Raw genomic sequence first — 24804 nt, 5'->3', positions numbered from 1 at the left:
GCCGTCGACACACCAAGAAGGGAGGCCTCAGGAGGAACCAGCCCTGCCGACGCCTTGGTCTCAGACTTCCAGCCTCCAGGACGGAGAGAGTTAATGTCTGCTGCTTGAGTGGCATTTGTTATAGCAGATGGAGCTGACTAATACACAGGTAAGAAAGGAGAAAAGCTGAGCTGGGGAGGCCAAGACACACCACCCGCTTGCTTGTCCCCCATCTGATCTCCCAACAAACAGACAAAATAAAGGGGAAACCAGGCACCACCGATTTAACAGAAACTGCATCACCGGCGTCTCGACACTGCACGGCCCGGCTGCCTGCAAAGAACCCACAGAGCTGATGCTACACTTACTCCCTGTCGCCCAGCAGCACCACGTGTCACTTCTCGAGTCCCACGCAAGGTCTGACTGCAGTCTGTCCTGCAGGCTGGGAGGACTAAAGGCGGGATCTCTCCTGCTACCATTTTATTAGATTCCAAGGGAAAAAAAAAGAGCCCCACAGAACAACCGGAGGAAGCCCGGTGATGACCCGCTGGCGTCTGCCCGGCCCTGTCCCCTGGGTCTCGCCCAGGGTGGCTGGACATACCAGGATGCACCTTCGTCCTGGATAATTATAACCACAGCCCTCTCACTCTCCCCAGAAGAAGCACATGTAAGAGCGTCCCCACCGAACCTCTCCACAGAGCAACAGACGCCACAGGGCCTGCAAAGCCTAAAACATTTATGAGTTGGCCCTTTTTGGAAGAAGTTTGCTGATGCCTGATCTAGCCCAATGAGCTTTGGTAGGAGAGATGGAAAAAACCATCAACAGCCGTGATCCAGCGCCACAGGACCAGCCACGTCTGTTTTGCTCGATAGTACATACATCCTGCCCGAGGTGAGGCCTATGAGGGGCACTGGACACACGTGTAGTGAGAGAGTGAGCGAGTGAACAAGAAGGGACTCCAAAGACCACAGGCACAGGACCCTGGGGCACAGGACAGAGGGCGAGCGAGGCTTCCCGGGGGAGGTGACTGTCACCTGATTCTGCAGGGCCATAATGACTATTTAGGCAAGATGAGAATAAAGACAAATGACTTTTAAAATATTCATAAATAATTTCCAAACTATAAACACATAAAACATCTATCAGTAATATAAGATTGGAAAAGATACTCAGAATTGGCAAGTATAGAACCCGAACAGAGATGCTTTCAAACACATACTATTTCCAACTTTACCTCTGCATAAACGTCTGAGCCGCCAGGAGAGGGATGTCGGGAACGTCAATGCCATCGTCACTGGAGTAGGTGATGCTCCCATTATCGATATTTATCAGAATTAAACCATCAGCTTCCTAGAAGTTGTAAAGATTGCTGTAAGAATCTGAATCTGTATACATCTTTGAAAACACAAAAATACATTTTGCATTCAGTGTCAACATTAATTAGATTACCCTATTTAATATGTACACAGTCTTATATTATCTCTACTGAAAAATGCAGTGTATACCATGAGTTACATTAACGCGCTAATTTGATTCAATATGCCTCCGTCTTTGAGCCAAGATTCCAACACAAGTTTCAGGCTCTCACCTACCTTATACAAACACTGCATGTACTACTTCAGGGAGCCTGGAGAGAACATTCCAGAACCGATGAGAGCCACACTGACGTTCAACACCCAATGTGTCAGTTTAGCAGCCCAGCTAGCCCTCCCCTCAGAGCGTGGGTGGGGTCCTGGGCTCAGTGACCACACACACTTAGAACTTTTGAAATATGTATATGGTTGACTTGAAAAGTCTTATCTTCAGGAAAACACACCAATAATGAGTCACACTCGCACTGGAGTTCTGCAATTCAACAGCCCCTGGAATGTGACGCTGAATCTCTCGGAAGGTGCCCGCTCCCAGCTTGCATGCCGGGTCCGATGTTGCGTGCACTGTGCACAAACCAAGTCTTCAGGGCAGCAGAGCCAGTACCGACCCGGCGAGGGAACAGCCTCGCCCTCCATAAACGTGAACGCCGAGCATCTGCTCGTCATGGTGCAGCAGCTTCCGAGCTCCCGGCACCACGGACAACATTCACACCCCAACATGCCCTCAGTTAGGACCTGAAATCTGCCAGAACGGGTCAGTCACTAAAAGGCATTCCTTCACGACTGCTGCCGGGAATTGTTAAGTAAACACGCCCAAATGTTTCCCTTCTGAAGGGTCTGAGAGAAGACGGTTTTTTCCCTAATGACTAAAAAAAGAAACATAACTTTAGACTTCAGAGCATGGCCTGTTTTTTTCTCATTTGCAAGGTGGACTGAGTGACGTTTTTCCGTTTCTTCCATGAAGGTCCGAATGGCCTTTTCCCAAAGTGTGTTTGTCCCCTGGTGAGTCACTCGCTTTGGCAAGAACAGAGACACCGGCTCCTCCCGCGGAGGGGCCCTGGGCCCAGCACAGCCTACTGCCTTCCCAGAATTTGCCCTGAAAAGCTCCAGGGAACAGCAGGGCAGTGGGGCCGCTCCTGACGACTGCTGAAGCCGCAGGGGTGCACAGCATCCATCCTACTCCTCTCTCTGTTTTTGTGCTCACTTACAAATTTTCAAAATAAAAAGGTGAATGAAAACCTACCCGGTACCAATTGCCAATAAGCACATGAAAAGGTGATCAACATCGTCAGTCACTGGGGAATTGCACATCGAAACCACCATGAGACACCAGTTCGCACCCACCAGGATGGGTAGAATCAAAAAGATAGATACCGACAAGTGTTGGTGAGGAGGTGGAGAAACCAAAACTCTCCTCCGTGGTGAGTGGGAACAGGAAACGGGCAGGGAGCGCACAGAGCAGTGTGGCCATTTCTCAAGCAGTTAAACGTAGTCACCGTCTGACCCGGCCACTCCAGTGCTAGGAACCTACCTAAGGCAGGTGCAAACTTACTTACGTCCACACACAGACTTCCGTGTGAAAGTTCACAGCGCACTGCTCGTAAGGGCCAAGGTAGGAACAACCCGAAGGAGCGTCAGCTGAAAAATGGACAAACACACCGCAGTATCTTCCCATGATGGAATCCTATCCGCCCATGAAAACGACGCCCTGTACCCACTGCCACGTGGATAAACCTCAGCGAACGCTGTGCTGGTGAAAGAAGCCAGGCACAAAGGCCACATGTCAGATGACTCCACTTACAGAAAGCCACGTACGTGGCCCAGGCAAAGCCACAGAGACAGGAAGCAGACAGAGGCTGCCGGGGGCTGGTGGGGGCAGAATGGGGGTGACTGCTAACGCACGCAGGGTTTCCTTGTGGGGCGACGAAAATGTCTAAAGTCAGTTGGCACAACTCTATAAACTTAGCAAAAGCCACTGAATTGTACATTTTAATCAGATAAACTTTGTAGTATGTACATTGTATCTGAAGAAAGCGGTCTTAAAAAACCAAACTCACTCTGGCTGGTGGCAATATCACTGTATTTATCACGGGCCTGTGACCTTAACTCACCAGCCCAATGTGTGCCATCTCCGGTCAACAGGAAAAACAGCTAGCACGTATTGAGCACCTGCTGCATGCCAGGCACTGCTGCACTGACTTCACGGATCCTCATCGTAACCACAGGCCAGCATGCCTACCGTCCTTGTGTGACTAGGACACCAGAGAGTTCAACGCTCTGTCACAGGTCAGTCACTCAGCGAGCAGACGGCCACCAAACTCAGCAAGGCCCACACACCCCACTACCACTGAGCCACATGCGGCACGTGTGGGCATTTTCTGTGTCCACAGTATTAACGAACAACAGAAGGTTAATCAAAAAAAATAACAATGGAAAACATGGAGCAATAACAATGGCAGCTATCATCTATCAAGACCCCGTCATGTGCCAGGTGCTGGGTGGGTGCAGAATGTCCCTCAGGCGGAACCCCGCCTTGAAGGATGTGTCCTTGCCCCACGTCACAGATGAGGAAGCTGGGGCTTAGCAACAGCAACTCACTCACTCGGGGTCACAAAACGAGCAAGCAGCAGAGCTGAGACTTAAAATCAGGTTTCACTGACTCCAAAGCCTGCACTCTCCTCACTGGAAAACCCACGTGGAGCCTGAGAAGCTGCTGTGCGGTAGACCGAGAAGTGATCCAAGGCACAGAGCACCATGGCCTTGAATGCACCCCGAGGCCACAGGGGGATGGTGTGAGGACACACGAGATGGTACGCCGTGAGTGTGGCGCCCAGTGCACAAGAGCTGGAAGTGATCACGACCTCTCTGCGGCCCAGGGTGCTTGGCCCTCACTTCAGGGCACTTTCAAAGCAACTTCCCACAAGTCCTCAGAAGGAGCTCGCAAGGATTTAATATTCTAAATCAAATGGTCGATAAACACCCAGAGTGGAACAGCTGGATCATAGGGTATTTCTTTTTTTAATTTTTTGAGAAATCTCCATCCTGTCTTCCATAGTGGCTGCACTAAATTACATTCTCCCCGGCAGTGTACGAGGGTTCCTTTTTCCCCCACATCCTCTTCAAAGAACATGAAAACAGTAATTCAAAAAGATACATGCACCCCTACATTCACTGCGGCATTGTTCACAATAGCCAAGTCTTGGAAGCAACCAAAGTGCCCATCAATGGATGAATGGATAAAGAAGAGGTGGGGTGTGTGTGTGTGTGTGTGTGTATATATATATACACACACAAAGGAATACTACTCAGTCATAAAAAGAGACAAAATATTCCATCTGCTACAACATGGACAGACCTTGAGGATATCATGCTAAACGAAGTCAGTCAGATAGAGAAAGACAACTATCATATGACTTCACACATACGTAGAAGATAAACAAACACACAGATATGGAGAACAGATTGGTGGCTATCAGAGGGGAAGGAGGTGGGGGACGGTGAAAGGGGCATATGTGTATGGTGATGGGTGGCAACTCGACTTTCGGTGGTAAACGCGATGCCGTCTATACAGAAGCTGAAATGATAATGATGTACACCTGAAACTGATATGATGTTATAAAACAATGTGACCCCGCCAAAAATAAATGAGTCATGTCAAAAAGTGGGAGTGGTGGCAGAAGTCTAAAAATAGCCTCCCTAGATTCCACACCCCTAACCCCTGGACCCCGCGAATGAGACGAGACGTCACCCCCATGATTATGCTGTGATATGACACAGGTGATCTGAAAAGGGGGAGATCATCCAGGCAGGCCCAGTATAGTCACATGAGCCCTTAAAAGCAGAGAACTTTCTCCAGCTAGTGGCAGAAGGGGAAGCCAGAGAGATCTGAAGTGCAAGGGTAACTTGACGCGCCACTGCCGGCCGCATGAGAAGGAACGCGGGCAGCCTCGAGGAGCAGAGGGCACACCCCCCCAAGCAGCCGGCAAGGACACAGGGACCTCACACCCACAGCCACAGGAACCGGGATCTGCCAACAACAATGAGCTTAGAAGCGGATTCTTGTCCCGAGCCTCCAGATAAGAGCCAGCCCGGCCAACACCTTGATTTACTGTGAGATAATAAAAGGTGGTGTTTTAAGTCACTGAGTCTCTGGGAGTGTGTAACGCAGCAGGAGAAAACAAACACAGTGGGAAAATAAACATACCAGGGAAATACATACGCACACATATCTCAACCAATCAAATGCTCAATACCTAACCTTGCTGACTTCTGCGAAGTGGTCGAGGTGGCAGCCCATGAGAAACGATGTAGGAGCCATGACAAAATCCAGCATCTGGCCAGAGAGGATGGGCACGAACGTGTGCTGCCACTGCAGTGGGTGGAGGTAGGCCATGAAGCACTCGGTGATGAGCGTGAGCAGAGCCCAGTTGGAGGAGAAGAACACAATCCGCTGCTCGGTGAGAAGGCAGCTCAGGATCTGGGGGAATCGACACCACCAGGTCACGCTCCCAACCCGGCACGTCAACGTCACACACTCAACACGCCACCCAACAGGACCAGACGAGGACAGGTTTCACCCTGGTTTCCTGCTCCGCTCGTCAAAACAAAAGCCACTCGGCCCCTGCCAAAAGTGCTATTTGCAAGCAGCGTGCACCGTAGTGAATGTCGGTTTTAAGCAAAAAAAGCATGGATTCTGTGCGCCATGGAATACACTTGCCCTTGAGCATTTTCCATACGACTGTCGTTCTGACGCCCGTGAGGAGGATCAGGCACGCTCTCCGGGTGGAGAGGAGCGTACCTGCAGCACCCTCTCGGGCCTGAAGCGCAGCAAGGGCAGGTGAAGGTCCAGGTCGATGAGCAGGCTGTCAGGGTCCGCTCGGGAGGGAAACACAATCTGTAGCGGCTTCATGTTAAATACCTGCAACGACCAATTTCCATCAAGAGTTCAGAGAGCTGCTCCCAGCCGAGGCCGAAATGCACTCAAAGTCACTATTGTGGCTCAGAAAGCATCTGCGTTAGGACACATCTTTGAAGACTCATGCTGTCACCTTATATGTCACAGAATAGCAAACTGTCTAGAGATATACAGAACTCCGATATTCGCTCATACATAAATTGGGTACTTAAGGTCTTTTTCAGCCAAACTCTCTTTAAACGCTTTCATTAATTAGCAAACTGTTCATTGGCAAAACAAAGATAGGCCGCCACCCAGATATCTGTCCCAATTAGCACAAATTCTAAACCAAGCACGTTCCAATTACCCTTCACGATGCTACATTATTCTTAGCTACTACTTATTATGTATTCTTAGTATTGTCAATAGTCAAAGCTCCTTAAAGACACGTACTTCAAAAAAATTCTGAGATACTTCATATTTCAAAATACTATTTTTTTAAATAAGACTTCAATTCAAGCTCTGTGTTCGCAGAAAGCCCATTATGTGTTAACGGTTGGGGTGGGCACGAAGGGGAAGATTTGGTCCCCTCCACGTAGGGGCTGGCCAGCTGTCCGAGGAGACAGAGCTGTGCACGGCAAGCCTACAGCCCCCACGGCGGGAGCCACCTGGGACGCTGCCCCACCTCTGCAGCTCCATTAAATGAGCCAAGTTTCAGCCAAGCCCCGGAGAGACAGAAAGGAAAGAAGCAATCAGATCTGACGATGGAGAGGCTTCCTCAAGGAAAAACGTGGGAGGAGGACAAATCGAGAGAAGCAGAGTACGGGGTTGAGAAAAAAGGCCCCAGAATGAAATGTTCACCGTTCACACTTAATTACAGTCCCTGTAGTCACTATTCTAAGTATCTTTCATGCAAAAAAAACCACAACAAACCTGAAAACAAGAAAGGACTGTAATTTCTGACGGTCAGGACATTTGCCAGTGCCCCAGAACCACACCTGGGGCCTCTCTGCTTTCTTGTTCCCAGTTTGTCTATAGAAGCAAGACACAGCAAAACACGGCAGATTCACTTAGGTGACCAATAACCTCCTTCGTATTTAAAACAAAACAAAATAAAATAAACCAGCGTTAATACTCCAAGTTGTGATGGATTATTAAAAATTGTAAAATTTGTATGAAAAATTCTCAACATTTCAAAAAATAAATGTGTCAGCCAGCCACTCAGTTACAGATAAAACCCAAATGCGTACGCTGGTCATTCTCCCCGTGACGTCGTTTGGCCCCGGGACCTCTCGGGTGCAGCGCCAGCGACTTTCCAGCACTTAAGACTCAGACCCTCTGAGGTGGGTTCTATTATTCTGCCCACTTTACAGATGAAGGAACTGAGGAGGGAGAGAGGTTTTAGGTAAATATTTTCCAAATTTCAACTTGCTTGGAGCCCCAGAAAAATAACACGTTTCACGTACAAAGCAACACAAAGTGACTCAGGAAACATACATATGTTTCGTTGTGCGCACCCAGTTATGCCCAGGACTTCAAAAGCAAGTAGAATCAGACCCACTGGTGGGCAGAGAAGCAGCAGACCGGGCCCGGGGACGCGGGCGCTCCTAACATCTGTGCTCTCCTCGGGCTGGCGGTCCAGGCGCCGTCAGCAAAAGGGCGCTGAACTGGGACGGGAGGAGGCTGGGTCCTCGCTCCCCACTCCCGAGCTTGGGGCCTCCTTTCAGGGATCAGAGATGCCCAGGCCCAGAAGCCACGGGAACCTGCAGCCTGGCGCACGCACACGCTATTCGAAACATAAGAACTGCGGCCCAGGACTGCTATCCATGACAGTCTCTAAATTGACTGCAGTGGATTCTGGAAAATACTGCTGACTTGGCTCCTATATGGATGAAATTGGCCTAAATTGGCCTCCCAGATTTCTTCAAAAGAATGAACAGCCACTCTTACACGACATTCTCTGAAAGTGATGATGACCATTACATCAACTTGGACCCTGTAGCTAATCAGACTTGTTAACGGAGGGTCACAGTGACAAGCCTGACCCACGCTAACTCAGCTCATTCAGACTAACGCATGCGACCCAAGATGCAGATCCGATTCAATGAACACTACTGGCTAATACTGAAACACGGCTCACGCTTTATTCATTCACTGAACAGCCGTCTGTGGAATAGCTAGTGCTGGGCATGGCAGAAAGCCCTGGATATGCAGTTCTGAACATGGCCTCTGTCTCCATGCAGCTCAGAGTCCAATGGATAAGATAGACATTAAATAAAAAACACATGCACACAAGCCCTAATTGCAGACTGTGCTGAGCTCTGCAGGAAGAAAGCTGGGCACTGCGAGAGAGATGGGGTGGGAGACGGCTCAGAACCAACATCTGAGCCACGACCTGAGAGATGAGCAGGAGCTGGCCATGAGAAAATGGAGATAGTGGTACTTCCGGGAACAGCCCGTGCAAGAGCCCTGTGGCAGCACCTACAAAAGACTGCCAGAAGCCCAGTGTAGCTGGGGAACAGTGAGAAGGGGGTGAGTGAATAACACAGAGCTCCACAGTGACACAGGGGCCAGGGATGCAGGACTGGTGAAGGCACATAGTGCAAAACCATTGTGGGGTCCAATTAGACTTTAATGATCTCTCCAGCCACTGTGCAGAGGATGAACTGGATGAAGGGTCAGGAATGGAAGTGGACAGACCAGTGGTTCCCCAAGTTGTGTAGGTGAGACAAGCTGGTGGCCCAGAATGGGGTGGTGGCAGTAGAAGTGGGCAAACTGGAAACAAACATTGGAGGCAGGCTGCTCAGGTGTGACAGAGTGAACGAGGGGTGAAGAGGTGTCAAGAACGACCCCCAGTAAACTTTCTCACTGCAGGTGGCAGAAATAGAGAAACCAAATATTAATTAATCCAACAGTCTATGATACAGAAAGTCGGTGTAAGTACTATTGACCCATGACTTGTGTTCACAGGCAGACCACAATAATTACAGTTAACCCTAATTCTGTTCTGAACTCAGAGAGCCTCGTTCACCGCTGTGGAGGGTCCTCAATGACTGCTTGTTGAGTTATTGAACAAGAACAGAAACTTTGATGGTTTTACTGCACAATAAAAAAAAATACCAATTATCCACAGAATAAAGATGAGCACCTTGCACAAAACAAGTACCCAACCTATATTCCCTACACGGGTTTCTGGGAGCGAAACCAAGGCAGACGGGCAGCCTGCTCCGGCTTCGGAACGCACCAGCAGGATTTCCCCAGCAGACTCCTGGGTTTAGGGTGATCTTAAATACACACATTTGAAGTTCATAATCACGTCTCCTGATAAATAAAATGAATGTTTCAACTGTCAATAATAATCAAAATGTCAAAAACCAAGACTTATATGTATAAGCTTCCAGAAGGGACTATTAGAGTGAAATGGACTCAACGTTTACTATACCTTCCAAGATGCTTATTTAAGAGGTGTCTGTTTTTAAAAAAGGAAGCATCCTATGGTTCAATTAGTTTGGAAAACGCTGAGTCAAACAGGTTTCATCACAGAGCTTGGCTGCCTGACATGTTACTCAACACAAAGGGGATGCGGTCTGCCTTTCTCCAGCTTCCCCGACCCGCAAACCCTCGTGTCATGAAACAGCCAACAACATCTCAGAACTGGGTTCCCCGGGACCCGGTCTGTGAAATGCTCGTCTCTTAATGAAATAACACAGTGGTATTGTGAATAACAATGTAAAACCAGTTACTTTTCATCGATCACATCTGACAGGGGAAAACATTAACAAATTACTCAATATTCCACACAAACCAAAGGGAAATTTGTAACATAAGTAAATTTTATGTGTTTTCTGCTTAGCAAGTAATGAACTAACATGTTAACTAATAAGCGGCTATTACTAGCTCAATACCTATTCATCACGAGCCAATGAGCAAAACTGAAACCTAAATATTTGACTTTAAGACTAAACTTTACTTCTAAACTTTTAGAAAATAAATTTCTAATTTAGTTCTAATTTTTTGACCTTTAGAAATAATATAGAAAATGTTTCTGTAAGGAATTTAAGGAGCATAATTTAATCACAGCTGGAACTTAAGGAATCACTTGAAACATTTAAAGCATCCTCATCATATTACTTTTACTATCTGCAAAGGAAAAATAGAAGATAATTCTAGACTCAATTACCAGATGGAGCGGTCCCGGCGGCGGGCTAGGTATTAAAGATAGTTTTGCAGCAAAATCTTTTATGTGATTGTCGACTTCAAAATCTTTACAGAGCTTCAGATGAGTCAATAAACTAAAATTAAAAAAAAAAAATCAAAATCACAAAATAAATACGAGAGTCCGCTGTCATCCTCAGCATTTCTAATCACAGCTAAAATCTCCGTAAGGGTCCGCATCAGCAACTCCAGGACTCTTCACAAACAGGGGACAATCTGGGTGTCTGACTACAGGAGCATGGCTACCCCGGGTGGGGGAAGTGCCCGGAAGGGGGCACGGGGGCAGTTTGGGGGGTGGAGGGCCGGCCGTGTTCTGTTTCTTGATCTGGGTGCTGGTTACACGAGCGTGTTCAGTTTGTAAAAGGTCACTGGAATTTGTGCATTTTCTGTGTGTGTGCCATACTTCATAAGGAGTAAACATTTCAAAGGAAAGTGCTTGAGAAAGTTTGTTTCCAAAACGCATCTGCCTTGTGAGGCGCATGATTTAACAACACCATGGATAAGCGGTTACCAGGGGGTGGGGCGACTGGGAATTGACCATCGGGGGCAGGAACTTCTGGGGGTGATGAAAATATTCTATATCTTCATTGCAGTGGTGGTTACTTGGGTGTATACATCTGGCAAAACAGCCAGCTGTACACTCAAAATGGGTGGGTTTTATTGTACGTCAATTACACCTCAATGAAGCTGACTCTGTGAACTTTAAATGTGGAAGTCCGCATTAATGTGGACAAATGCACAAAATGGGCACACACTGGGGATGCTGCTTTGCTAAAAATTACAAAAACGGACAGTCTAACGTGTGTTCTAATAGACAAACTCATTTGTTCACTCATGCGCTTTATTCATTCCCTCGACAAACACTTTTGACGATTTGCTATGTGGCTGGCCCGGGGGTCAGTGACCGTGGAGGTCAAAGAGAAGCAGCTCAGCCCTCAGGAGGGGGTCTTGACTGGGAAAAAGGATGAGCCCAGCTAGGGAACCACACGTGCCACTATGCCAGTCCAGAGGTGGCCGTGGAACCAAGAGAGGGGCCAGCGGGGTCCCACCTGGTCAGGCAGTCACAGAGGCTGCTCCAGGACACCCCGCCTTTCCCTCCTCCCATGTGGACCCTGACGATGCCCCCAGCACAGCACGAGACTACGCCATGTCCAGCAATCAAAGACCTGATATGTTTACTTTAAGTAACACATAATTAACTCATGGAGCCAATGTCAGGATTTGGAGATAATTCCTCCCTATTTGTCTTCATTCTAAATAAATAATAGCATTGACATGAAGTTTGAAAGAAAAAAAACTGCCCATAATCTAATTCCCCAAACACAGCTCAATATATTTTCTCCCACATTTTGTCCACACGGAGGCATGGTTTGCATAGTATCACTCTAGCAAAAACACAGATGTCAAAAAACATATAAAGTCATGTTTACACACTGCCTTTTGAACTTCTGTCACTTGTGCTTCTCTAGCTATATTTTCTAGTTCTGATCATTTAGCAATGACCACGGAAGAGAGAAAACTCGAGAAGAGTGAAAAACGAACACCTTTTGCAAGTTAAATACGCGTTTGCATTCATGTCTAGCAGGAAATGTTTGTTGCCAGTCACACTATGAAAGGTCAACAGCTGAATAAACACGTGTGACAAAGGCCGGGAAGGCCAGGTGGGCGCTGTCTTTCTGACCGCCTGTCATGCAACACTGGTTGGCCTTACCCTTCGTTTCATTGAGTAAAAGGTGAGAATAACTCCCCCATTTTACACGGGAGGAAACTGAAGATTAGTTTAGAAGCTATTTACCTTCCAGTACCGAAGATTTCTCAGTTAACCACACACAACAGCACCACGTCCCCACTTCTCATCCTATCGCTTTCTGCGCCCTGGCAGCTGGATGTTGAATAAATGCGCATACGCTCAACTCACTACGCTTGAATAAAAAGTCAGCTCTCTGTTCTACAAGATATTTTATGTCTACGGCAATAAAATGCAGGCTATGTCCGCAGACAGGCCTTGTTTTAAAAAATAAAACATTAACATGCTGGAATTTGAATGACAAAGGTCATTAGCGTGAACACAAGGATTCCTGTTCGGGCAACGTGTCCATCTGCTCATCCCTCTGGTCCAGGTGTCAGTCTGAAACGCTCAGCCTTTACTAGAAACTCAGAGATCTGCCCCGGGTTGTTCTTCTGCATGACGACACGAAAGGGAACCTGCGTCAACTGCTTTTTTCTCAGTCTGTAATCAAACTACAAGTTCTAAGACTATAACTTAGGGAGAATCCAGACAGCGGCCCCACAGTGCCTGTGTGCCCCGAGGAAGCGAGTCCTGTCTACACTGGGGCCTCCTCAGGGGACGTCACAGCCCCCAACAACAGGAGCAGATCAGGTTCGATGCAATGCTTTCTTGATTTTTCAAAATTTCTCTACATCCTCAGATTTTCTAGTCAACATCAGCATTAAGACAGTTAAAGATTCTACGCAAAAAAGCTAATTTTTAAAATGTTAATAAAACTCATCAGAATATCAGCCTCCTGATTTTCTCAAATAGCCAGCAAGAGTTCTTCCTAATATATGTCTCTTTAAAAAAAAAAAAAAATGAATCCTCCATACTAATTTTACTTCTGATAGTTCAGCTTGATCTTCCTTTTTCTGTCATACCATTCCCATATGTTACCATTTCTAGAAAAATCTGGGTTTTCACAAGAGCTCATGGGGCCAAACCTGGCCCGCCAGTGCTCCCGGGCGCCAGGCGGGACGTTGAGGCAGGGCTGGGCCAAGGCTCACCAGGAGAGGCAGTCCTTGAGCGCCGTGTAGTACGGGAACCTGGAGACCACGCACACCGCGAAGGGCACGAAGCAGCCGGCTGCACTCAGTCTGCACGGCTCCCAGTGCGATTTGCCGTTGTAGAAACAGTGCTCGTCCTGGAGAAGAAGCAACAGCGACGTGTCACCTCCCGACCCTGGCCCCGAGTGTCGCCACAATCACAGGGACAACAGCCTGCATGTAGGCCGAGAGATGTGGCCTCCCGGGGCAGCTCTCAGCACACAGGGGAAGACAAGCTCGCCAGGACCGAAACGTCGCGCACTCAGGGTATAACGCGGTGCGCTGGGCCCTTGCACATCCCCAGAGGTCGTTTGGGCCAGCTGCCCTACTCCACAAGCAGGAGGGGCAGGGCCCATCTGATTACATCCTATGCCTCTCGACACTTACAGCAATCCACATAAGGAGACTCTCACCAAAAAGTAAAACGATAAAAGTAACCGCCCCAGTCTCGGGCAGAGGGCAGAGTTGTGATCCAGGCAGCCACTTCCCTCTACCGTGTGGAAGTCACTGACTGCCCTTGGTGAAGCACCGGGACACGAAAACAAAGCCCACCAGGCTACCTGTTGCTTCTGGAAACCCCCGGAAGTAGGCAGCTGACCACTCCATACCGTCAGGTCCCTCATTTCCCCTATGAGCTCGTCCCAGGCCAGCTGGTTCACACATAGCAGCCCTGCCCAGAAAACACTCCCCAAATGTGTGACGACTGATCTACCCTCATACCTAAACCCAGGTGCCCTGCATATTCGAAAGGCGGCAACAACCCAAATGTCCACCAGCCAGGAACGGACAAACAGAATGTGGTTTACACACACCGTGGAATATGATTCTGCCACAAAAAGGAGTGAAGCACTGGCATATACTCCAACTTGTGTGAACTTGGACAACATTATACTAAGTGAAAGAAGGCAGATACGAAAGGACACGTATTGTATGATTCCACTTACAAGAAATGGCCTGAATAGGCAAGTCCATAGAAACAGAAAGCAGATGACTGGTGGCCAGGGCTGGGGGCAGGGGGACTAGGGGGTGACTAGTGAGGGGTACAGGGTTTCCCTTGGGGTTGACAAACACGTTTTGGAACTAGAAAGTAATGGTAGTTGTACAACAAATGTTGTGAATGTACAAAATGCCACTGAATTGTTCACTTTAAAATGGTTAAAATGGTGACTGTTAAGTGTATTTGATCACAATTTAAAAATACCTAAACCTAGGGACCGGCCCAGTGGCACAGAGGTTAAGTTCGCACGTTCTGCGGGGTTCCCTGGTTCGGATCCCGGGTGCGGACATGGCACTGCTTGGCATGCCATGCTTTGGCAGGCGTCCCACATATAAAGTAGAGGAAGATGAGCACGGATGTTAGCTCAGGGCCAGTCTTCCTCAGCAAAAAGAGGAGGATTGGCAGCAGTTAGCTCAGGGCTAATCTTCCTCAAAAAAAAAAAAAAAACCAAACCTAAACCCAACCTCAGAGGGAAGTCATGGGGCCACGTACGTGCAGGGGCCGGTAGTATTGGGCTACCACACCGTAGGTTCTATTCCCACAGACATCGGTCAGCACCAGAAAATGGACACAATCCTCCTTTGGTTCAGAGGCCACACACACACCCCCTGTGGACAGAAAAAAAAAAAGAAGAAACCTCGTTATGGCCACGGGTCATGCACCTTAGGGCCTGGGCTATCCGCGAGCCAGCTGCCACAGCGTACGGAGCACGGCTCTTCCACCGTCGGCTGGGGCGCCTGGACACCAAGTGCTAATTCTTCCCGTCATGCTCTGAACCCGCTCCTCCTGCCTCAAGCCCTCCCCCTCTCCCCCACAAAGGGCAGCGATTCCTCTGCCAGCCCTGTGTGCTCTGAAGAACGTGTGAAGGAACACATGGATGACCGCAGAGAAACCCTCAGGGTGCCTGGGGCGATGGCTGTCTCCCGGGCACACAGGGGAAGTGGGTGTGCCTGCCTATCCTGGTTTATAATCCCTGGGGCCAGGAAACGGTATCAACTCCACGATGGAAACTATCAGACAGGCAATTTTATGTCAAGTCCTTAGTCTGAGTTTTCGACATCACCCACTTTTAACATTTCGCAAAAACTGAAGCCCAGAAACACAAGCCTGCTGTTTCCAGGAACTGGCCAGTTGGGGAGAAAACGAAAGGACACAGAGAACAGGGAGGGGGCAGGTGGGAGCACACTCGGGTGGAAGTGCTGCAGGCCAAGGGGTCAGGGCGGCAACCCGTCTGCCAAGCCTCTGAAGACGAGACTTCCAATCCAACTGAAACCCTGTGAAAGCACCATAAACAAACCGTGCAGCCTCTCCCCTGGGACTCGGTTTGCCAAAAAATGAGGACTGCGCTAGGTGATCTCGGCTTCCTTTTAGCGTTGAAACTCCCAAGAGCAAGAAAACTCAATCCCGAGATAGGACAGAAGATGCAGTGAGGGTCGCCGGCTCCCCCCGAGTCCCACAGCCTCAAGTGCGCTGATGTCTAGAAGCAGATCACTGGTGAGGTAAGAAAGCAAGGGGATACCTGGGAAGCACAGCTGAGGCAGGGCGAGCAGGTCCACGCCATTGGGGATGCTGATGTCTTCGGAGTCGGGCTCTCTGGGGCCCCCCGGGAGGCCCTTCCAGGGCTCTGGTTTGGGCTTCTCTCTCTTCTTCCTGAGGGAGCGCCTTCTGGGTTTGCTTAGAAGCACACAGCTGGCACCAGTCGTCTGACCGTCCTCCTTACTGACAAACGGAGGCACGAAAACGGACAGGACCTCCGGATCGAGAGAAGACAGACTTTTGACTCCCTTTCTCTGGGCAACCTAAAACAGGCAGCAATACGAGTTACCACAGCGGCGCGGCACTTGTTCTGCTCCGCCCTTCCGTCTAAGCATCCACCCTTCGTTGTCGTCGTCTCCCCTGTGCACCCACAAACACAGCACGAGTGTGCACTGTCATGTGAACAGCCTCTCAGCCAGCAGCTCAGGACGGGAAGGACCGTCTTGGAAGTGGCTTTTAGGAATGTCTCAGGCCCTTCGTTCAGGCAAGTCATTAACCTCCCGGAGCCCGGTTCCTGGGCTGTTAGCACGGACGGCAGAGACCCACCCCTCAGCACAAACCGCTGTGGGTCAGAGACGGGTGGGTACCGCGATGGCCAGACCCGAGTTCAAATCCCGGCTCTGTCTCAAACTGCAGCAGCAAATTACATGGTCCCTCTGAGCTTCCCTTGCAAACGGTGAGTGCAAGGAATACAGGAGACTGAACAGGTAAAGTGCTCAGCCCCCGTGGGCCCCCAGAAAGCCCCCACATCCTGTGACGTGGGTAGTGGGGTGGGCAAGTGTGGTGAGGGCTCTGTATATTGTCAAGCCCCATACAATCCACAATTCCCAACACAGCGCCCTCCACGCCAGCCGGGCCATTACACACGTCAGTTCCGTCACCACTGATCAGGGAAGATGGAGAGAGGAGTGAGGAAAAGGCACTGACGGATACAGCAAGAAGAGAGGCATCCTTCCTCCATTGACCATGGTCCATCCAGAAAGGGGGCCATTCAGCTCAAATGCTTTTAAACTTGAACTTGGCCATTTTTTTTTAACCTTTTGCCTTTTCATTCTTCCCCAAAATATCAAGAACTTGGGCCCCACTTTCCCTGTCTTTTCTGTCTAACTACAGGCCTGATAGAGTTCTTACTACAGAGTTGAGACTACCCGCATGGTGCTGACTGCTTCCAGGTCTTTCCAAGAAGGCATGTGAACCTTAGTCCGTGAGGGAGAAGCAAGTGGTCTGGGCACCAAGCTGGACAGAGAGAAAAGTCTGCAGCAGGATTCTCTGCGTATGAGAGATACAGGAAGGGAAGAGGGCCCGGGGTGGGCCGCGGGCACTGGAGGGTCTTTGAGGGACCTGAGCAAGGGCAGCAGGAAGGACATCATTGTCACCAGGAGAAATGTCTCCTTGACCAGCAGAAAAGGCAGAGCCAACATCAACATTTCAGTAAGAGTCAGTGGTACCAACGGGGCATTCTTACACAGAAAGGACTCATACGACGACGGCATTTTCAATCCGCAAATACACTCTAAACGCTATATGCGTGCTTTTATGCTATATTGTTTAAATGTAGACAAAAATTTCTTTATATTTTGAAAAAGATTGAATACCAGCAGGAACCAGGACCAAGCATGGGAAATCCAGATTATTGTGTTAATCTGTTAATTGTGTTAATCGGTGTGTCATGCATGAAAGGAACCCATTTCTTCAGTTATATGAAATCTTTTCTAAAACTTTCCTATCAAGATCAGCAGTTGGGCCCTAACTATGAAAACATGCTCGGCTATTTCTCCCTCACAGAAAGACTGAGCGGTACGTCACCCACTGCGAAACCACTCGAGATAAATGACAGTCAGAGGAGCGACAGTTTGCTCCAGGCAGACAGGCCCAGACAGCTGACGGCCCTTTTTCAGGCACCTCCCCAGCCACCTCCTTCTGCTCTGTTACCTCCTCCTGACTGCTCCTCCACAGCCCCCTGGGGACCCCTTCTTCCTGGCCGTGACTTCCCAGGGCTGAGTACTCGGCCCCAGTCCCTCCTCACGCCCCTGGCCACTCAGGAGGTTCCATCCACGCACACGGGGACAGTTCTGAGTCCTCCTTGCAGCTCAGACCTCTTTCCAGTCCCAGACTAACCCAACTGCCTCCTGACAGACCCAGATGGGTCCCCTTAAACTTCCCGTTTCCAAAATTAAGCTCATGCCGGTTTCCCCCAAACCTGATCTTCCACCTACACGCTCCTCTGCGAGGAACACGTCACCGCTGGGGTCTCTGGGGCTGGGACTCCGGCGCTGTGGGCCCTGCCCCCTCAGTTCCCATCTGCAAACCCACACCTCAGGGCCACCCTCAGACCGAGCACCTGCACACCCCCAGGCTCACAGCAGCACAGACTCACCAGGAACCAATCCTTCAAGGTCTCTCCCGGGAGAATGACACCACCTGCTCTCTCGGCCCAGACCCCCTACCTGCATCCAGGTCCACTTTCCAAAGGGGTGGCCCTGTCTAAACGGCACACACGGCTCATCACTCACCTGCTCCAACGGGCAGTGGCTCCTGATGCTTGGCATTGGCCTCTTGCCCCAGGAGAGACCAGGCCCTTCCACGGGCCCAACCAGCCCCAGAGACCCACCTCTATCCCTCCACCAGACCCAAAAAAGAGTCTGTTTCTCTACATTGCCGTTATTACTATACACTCCCGTGCATGTATCACACGTGTCCACGCGTCACAGGACAGACTGACAACCTGGCTGGCTATGCACCTGAGCAGCAGGCCAGCCTGCTTCTGAAGCAGGGTACCCCCAAAGCCACACACGACTGAACCCTCAGTCATTCTCCAGACGCACATGACTTTGTTACGATGCTGTGCTCTCCCTGCTCCTCACTCTGCCTGACAGGTGCCCAGCCGCTCCCCAGTCCATCACCTCCCCAGGGACCATCTCATCTTCACCCTCACTGGAGGGGAACTTTCCTCTCCCTGCAGTCATGCCCCTGGTTCATCACCTCCTAGAACACCTCCTTCCAGGCCCCACTCCCCTCCCTCATCACCTCCTAGAACACCTCCTTCCAGGCCCCACTCCCCTCCCTCATCACCTCCTAGAGCACCTCCTTCCAGGCCCCACTCCCTTCCCTCATCACCTCCTAGAACACCTCCTTCCAGGCCCCACTCCCCTCCCTCATCACCTCCTAGAGCACCTCCTTCCAGGCCCCACTCCCCTCCCTCATCACCTCCTGGAGCACCTCCTTCCAGGCCCCACTCCCCTCCCTCATCACCTCCTAGAACACCTCCTTCCAGGCCCCACTCCCCTCCCTCATCACCTCCTGGAGCATCTCCTTCCGGACCCCACTCCCCTCCCTCATCACCTCCTAGAACACCTCCTTCCAGGCCCCACTCCCCTCCCTCATCACCTCCTGGAGCATCTCCTTCCAGGCTCCACTCCCCTCCCTCATCACCTCCTAGAACACCTCCTTCCAGGCCCCACTCCCCTCCCTCATCACCTCCTGGAGCATCTCCTTCCGGACCCCACTCCCCTCCCTCATCACCTCCTGGAGCACCTCCTTCCAGGCCCCACTCCCCTCCCTCATCACCTCCTGGAGCATCTCCTTCCAGGCCCCACTCCCCTCCCTCATCACCTCCTAGAACACCTCCTTCCAGGCCCCACTCCCCTCCCTCATCACCTCCTGGAGCATCTCCTTCCGGACCCCACTCCCCTCCCTCATCACCTCCTAGAGCACCTCCTTCCAGGCCCCACTCCCCTCCCTCATCACCTCCTGGAGCACCTCCTTCCAGGCCCCACTCCCCTCCCTCATCACCTCCTAGAGCACCTCCTTCCAGGCCCCACTCCCCTCCCTCATCACCTCCTAGAACACCTCCTTCCAGGCCCCACTCCCCTCCCTCATCACGTCCTAGAGCATCTCCTTCCAGGCCCCACTCCCCTCCCTCATCACCTCCTAGAGCATCTCCTTCCAGGCTCCCACCTTCCCTTTCCAATCGCTTCCTAGAGCACAGCTGCCCTGCACAGTGGTACTCCATCACCTTCAGGGTCGTGTGGTGGGTGAGGCAGGGACTGCCTTCCTGTCCCCTCTGCATCCCCACACTTAGCACAGAAGACGGCTCTTAGTGGATGCGGTTCACCCGTCCGGGCTCCGGCACTCGGTGACCCCTGAGAGGCATGCTCTGGGCTGAATGTTGGTCATCACACTGAAGGCAATAAAATTCCCATTCCCTCGATTCATCTTGAGTCGTGGAAGTGATGCGGCCGAAGTCAGCCAGCTCGGCGTCCCGCAGTTCCTCACCCATCTGTTTTTTTCTCAAAACGCACATCCCCGCTCCCTTTTCTGACTGGATAAGCAACACAGTCTCATTAAAAAGAAAATAACAACAATATAAAAACAATAAAAGAAATAACAATAGGAAGGGAAGGCCTCCTTTAATTCCATGACTCAAAGGTAACAGACTTTGCACAGTGGGATACATTCTTCCCACGTTTTATGTATATATAAATATAATTCCTTCGTAAACACAGTCATCCTATTTAAATGATTCCATTAGCTTTTTTTTCCACTTGACCATAAGCGTGGCTGACTTCCCCGTTCCCAGCTACACAGTGTCACCCTGTGACAATTCAGCAGTGTACCTGCCTGATCCCCTCCTGAGGGTCAGCTGGGTCCTCCTCCAGTCTTCCTCACGCTGGACAACCTGAGCACGGGAGCAATGAACAGTCTCACCGGTACCATTCGCACACGTCCAACTCCTTAATTAGAAGAAAGCCTCCAAGCACTCCTGGAGCCCAGCGTGTCCTACGTCCCTTTCTGACATATGGGGCAACTGCCCCTCCCCCACAGGCTAAGACGAGGCCCATTTCCACCGACTCTTGCGACAGTTATTTCCTGCTCTTCTCCCCCAGACACTGACTTACCAAAGCCCCACCCAATAACCATTTTAGCCCCTCCAAAAAAAGAGCTAATTAAAAAGTAAAAACCACAACACCCTAATTCATCTGTCACAGACTTATTTCCCTTAGATGATACAGTGGCATTGATCTTCACTATAGGATTGGCCATCATTTGTGAAACAAAACAGAAATTAATGGATGTTTTTATTGCTCTAGAACTGCGCTGTCCAACACAGTTGCCAGTAGCCACTGAGGCGATTCAAATTTAAATTAATTAAAATGAAATGAAATTAAGAATCCAGCTCCTCAGGGGCACTAGCATCCAGTAGCCATATGTGGCCGGTGGCTACTGTATAGGACAGCACAGATAAAGAGCACTGGCTGTCACCATCCAGAAACTTCTGCTGGACACTGCTGCTCTGGAAATTGAAAGCCAGGATGCTTGCTCTCCACTAAAAACCATAAAAATGTGCCTTCACACACAGAATTAGCTAGAGACCTAGACTATGAAAGGTGTGCAGAGCACGCTTCCATCTCTGTGGGAACCCAGCAGCCCACATGGGATCCAACTGTATTCTCGAATTCTTTGTCACTATCTCATAAAACAAACACACTCCAGCTAAGAAGTAAAACAAAAAGTCAGGACACTATACAGTCCTAAGATTAAGTTGGATGTTTCTCATACCTCTGGGCCTTTTTTCATGTGTCACCAAATATAAATGCCTGAACCACAGAGAAATAGCTATTTTAAAAAGCAAAATTAAAAGTTACAAAAAGGCCTTCGGCATTTAAAATAGAACTGCTACAAAAATAAAACTAAGTACGAAGATATGGTTGGTTAATCGTAACATTAACGTAGGCCTTGAAGTAAGGTTGCTCCAGGAAGTTTAATCCATCTCTTAACCTCCCTTTATTCCTGCTCCTTCAACTATTTTTCTCTCCATCCTCTGCCAAAGCCCTAACAGAATCAGGGTATGGAATAAAGAGGATAAAAGTTACCATGTAGATTAGCGAACCGCCCACTGGGAAAATGTTACAGCCTGTGCAGTTCAGGAAAGTACCACTGTAAATATTCCAGTTGATTCATCCTGCTCTCAAAAGACATGTCTCACATCAAGGCAACAAACAGATGCGTTGTAACCGTCCAAGAAGCAAAGATGCCTAACTGTGGAGAAGACTACAACCAGCTCATTTCCTATTAGAAGAAAAAGGAGGAAATGCCATTTGGCACCTTCAAGGCAGAGAGACAAGTGAACTCAGTCAACAAGGGTCAAAGGAGATGGAGATCAAAAGGGGACACTGACATTATGGGGGGGGTCAGGGAGTAAGAAAAGGGGAGGAAAATGCAGAAATCATCGAATTGGCTCTGTACTAAAGCCAAGAAGTAGAGACCACCAAGACATTAACAGACACTGGTCTGGTTCATTTCAGCCACATTCAGCTTCTCTGGGTGAGGTCCTTTCAACCCTGCAGTCTTCAATTCTCAAATGCCTTTCTCTGCCTTTCAATGCCGTCATCTGGAACTAGAAGAAAGGACCTGCCCAGGTAACTGGGCGGTAAAGTCGGGGAATCTCTGAATTAACCAAAAGAAAACGACATAGACAGTCACCGACATCCTGGGCCGAGAGAGGAAGAGGGCCACAGATTGATTCAAAGTGAGCCGGGGTTCCAGAAGGAAGAAAAAGTGAGAGCACAGGAAAGAAACAAGGAGAAGGAGAATTTCCAAAGCTGCTGCTTTCCTGGAGAAAGGGACAAGAGTTTGTCCCGTTGGCTGCTAGGGCGCAGAGACAGAGGAAACGGAGGGGGAGGAAGCAAGGGTTCTAGCGCGAATGAGAAAAGCAGCTAGGTTTCATCGCAATCGGCTAAATGAAGAACACGTAAAGGCAGTCCTTAAATCTAAAACTTAAAATCTCAGTAAACCGTCCCTAGAACAGAACCCACCACTTAGGGGACAGTGAGCCCTTGCGTCACGAATGAAATCACTTAATCGGGGTCGAGGCGAGGCCGGGAGAGTCCAGGCGCAGCGGCCGCATTAGCCTCGCCCACCCCGCCTGCACCTCGCCCAGGTGGGCGTCCTGGAGACGAGGGGCGGGCGCACGCGAGCGCCCCCGGTCACCGCAGTGGCCGCAGGGCTCCCGCGGGTCCCCGCCAAGGGGCGCTCCGGGAGGGCCGGGGAAGGAGCCGGGCGGCGGCCACCCGCGACTCCTCCGCTGCTGGGAGGGCGGCTGCTCTGGGCACCGCAGGCTGGAGGGAGCCGGGCCTGGCCGGACCTCGGCCCGCTGCCCCCACCCCGCAGACGGTCGGGGTCCCCGCCCAGGGCATTCCGTGGGCACAGGGCGGGGTGGCGGGGCCCGGACGCCCAGGCTGGGGGTCGAGGGGTCCGCCGGGCACGGAGCGCCGCCTCGGGGTGCGCCAGGTCCTGACCCCGCTCTCCGACCGCCGCAGCCTCCAACCTTCGCCCGGCCCGCGCCCCGCCTCAGTTTCCCCGTGGGGCCCTTACCTGCTCGGGGCCGCGGAGGCTGTCCCGGGGGGCCCCCAGCAGCGCGCACAGCTCCAGCAGCCCCGAGGGCAGCGCCAGGGGCTGCGGCGCCGCCTCTGCCATGCCTGCTGCGCGGCCGCAGCCTGCTGGGCGCACCCCGCTGGGGCCGCTCGGCCGCCGGTTCCGACCCCGCGCTCCGGCCGCGCCAACGCCGGCCCAGCGCCCGAGCCTCTGCAGCCCGGGGGTCCAGGGGAGCGCAGTCCGCGGGGCGGGGCCTGCGCGGGGCCGGGCCTGCTTGAGGGGGCGGGGCCTTCCCTGCGGCCCGGGGTGGGGGCGGGGCCCGAGCGGGGGCGGGGCCTAGAAGGTCCGAGTTGAACCCGGCGGGGGCGAGGTCTTGGTGGGGGCGTGGTCTTCCTTGGGGGCGGGGCCTGGCGGGGGCCGGAGCTGGGCCCGGCGCAAGGTCGTCATTTCCGAACCGGCCCGGCGGGTCCTGGCGCGTGCGCGGCACGCGCACCGCCCCCCTCTGCCGGCCCCGCCCCGCCGCAGCCCCTTTTACCCGGAGCTGAGGAAGGAATGGGTGCGGTCCCCAGGTGGCCGGCAAGGGCTCCCAGCCCCAGGGGCCCCGGGCGTGAGGATCCCCTGCGCCGGCAAGCCCCTGGGCCCACCATGGAAAGCGTGGAGGGAATAAGGCCAGGCGCATCCCCCTCCGCTGTCGCCGCCTCCAGGAAGCCCTCCTGGGTCCAGGGCCGCGGAGTAGGCCAGGCGTGGACAGCTGGAAGGGCTGGCGGGGAAGCGGGTGGAAAGCTCCATTCCTGGTTAATAACTCTGCGCAGTTAACCTAAGGCTGGCCAGGTGCAATAAGAGGTTGAGTAAACTCAGCAGGAAATGGGGCAGGGTAAGCCCGGGACGCACAGGACTAAGGAGGGTGGGAGGCTGCACAGGGCCCTCCCACGGCCAGCTCCAGGCCTGGCCTGATCGCGGTGGACCACGGGCCTGCCCCAGCCACGGGCTGGGCCCAGGAGACTAGCTTTGGTGCCTGGTCATTGGACACAGAACCTGGAGTGGACCTGAGTTCCAGTCCTAGCTCTGCCTCCCAGTTGACCTTGAGCAAATCCCTTACCCTCTCTGGACCCTGGCATGTGTCAGTAAAACCCGGTGGGGAATGATTCCAAAAGAACTTTTCTAGTTCTAATAATCTATGATTGTTAACAAAAATAAATAACCTGAAATGCTTAATAATGTCATCAGCCTAGGAAGAAAAGGCCCCATAACTGCAAAGGAATGTGAAAATCAAAAGGGGGGGCCGGCTGGCCTGGATCTGGCGGCAGAAAGTTTCCTTCCTCCTTTCTGGCCTGGTGAGCCCCTCACTGGTGCACCCGGACTAAGGATCACTTAGTAAGTCACGTAAGGATCGTGAGTCACAGCTGGTTCTGGCTGTGGCCCGGAGGCGCCTGGCATCCATTGGCTCTGACCAGTGAGCCGTGACAGGTTTTTACACTCACTGACTTCAAAAGAAGGGTGGATTTTGCTTGCACTTGTCTGGCTCTCTGCACGTTGTCCTTGACATTGGCGGCCTCAGCAGAGGGCACAGCTGAGTCTGTCACCTGGGCCACCCCAGTGCCCAGAGAGAGGCTCGCAGATA

At 51.3% G+C, this 24804-nt stretch overlaps 1 protein-coding gene across 4 annotated transcripts in view; it reads right to left on the bottom strand.

Annotated features, from left to right (window-relative positions):
- Nucleotides 1-23438, bottom strand: part of DENND3 (DENN domain containing 3) — a 61641-nt gene extending 38203 nt beyond the window's left edge. The window contains exons 1-8 of one of the 4 annotated variants that reach the window (XM_023649021.2): nt 23184-23438; nt 15793-16072; nt 14766-14881; nt 13238-13374; nt 10425-10536; nt 6149-6268; nt 5609-5827; nt 1215-1330 (exon numbers count right to left, since the gene is read on the bottom strand). In XM_023649021.2, coding sequence (XP_023504789.1) covers nt 1215-1330; nt 5609-5827; nt 6149-6268; nt 10425-10536; nt 13238-13374; nt 14766-14881; nt 15793-16072; nt 23184-23285 — 1202 coding nt within the window. In that variant the 5' untranslated portion in view covers nt 23286-23438. Of the gene's footprint in view, nt 1-1214; nt 1331-5608; nt 5828-6148; nt 6269-7177; nt 7278-10424; nt 10537-13237; nt 13375-14765; nt 14882-15792; nt 16073-19824; nt 19963-23183 lie in introns of those variants that run through there. The other 3 variants (XM_023649022.2, XM_005613316.4, XM_070221926.1) reach the window with 3 other exon arrangements.
- Nucleotides 23439-24804: the final 1366 nt, after the last annotated feature.

The sequence above is a fragment of the Equus caballus genome, chromosome 9 (assembly GCF_041296265.1).
Source record: "Equus caballus isolate H_3958 breed thoroughbred chromosome 9, TB-T2T, whole genome shotgun sequence".
NCBI classification, from domain to species: Eukaryota; Metazoa; Chordata; class Mammalia; order Perissodactyla; family Equidae; genus Equus; species Equus caballus.
The sequence above is the reverse complement of the archived record's forward strand: the minus strand, read 5'-3'. Positions and strand labels throughout refer to the sequence as shown.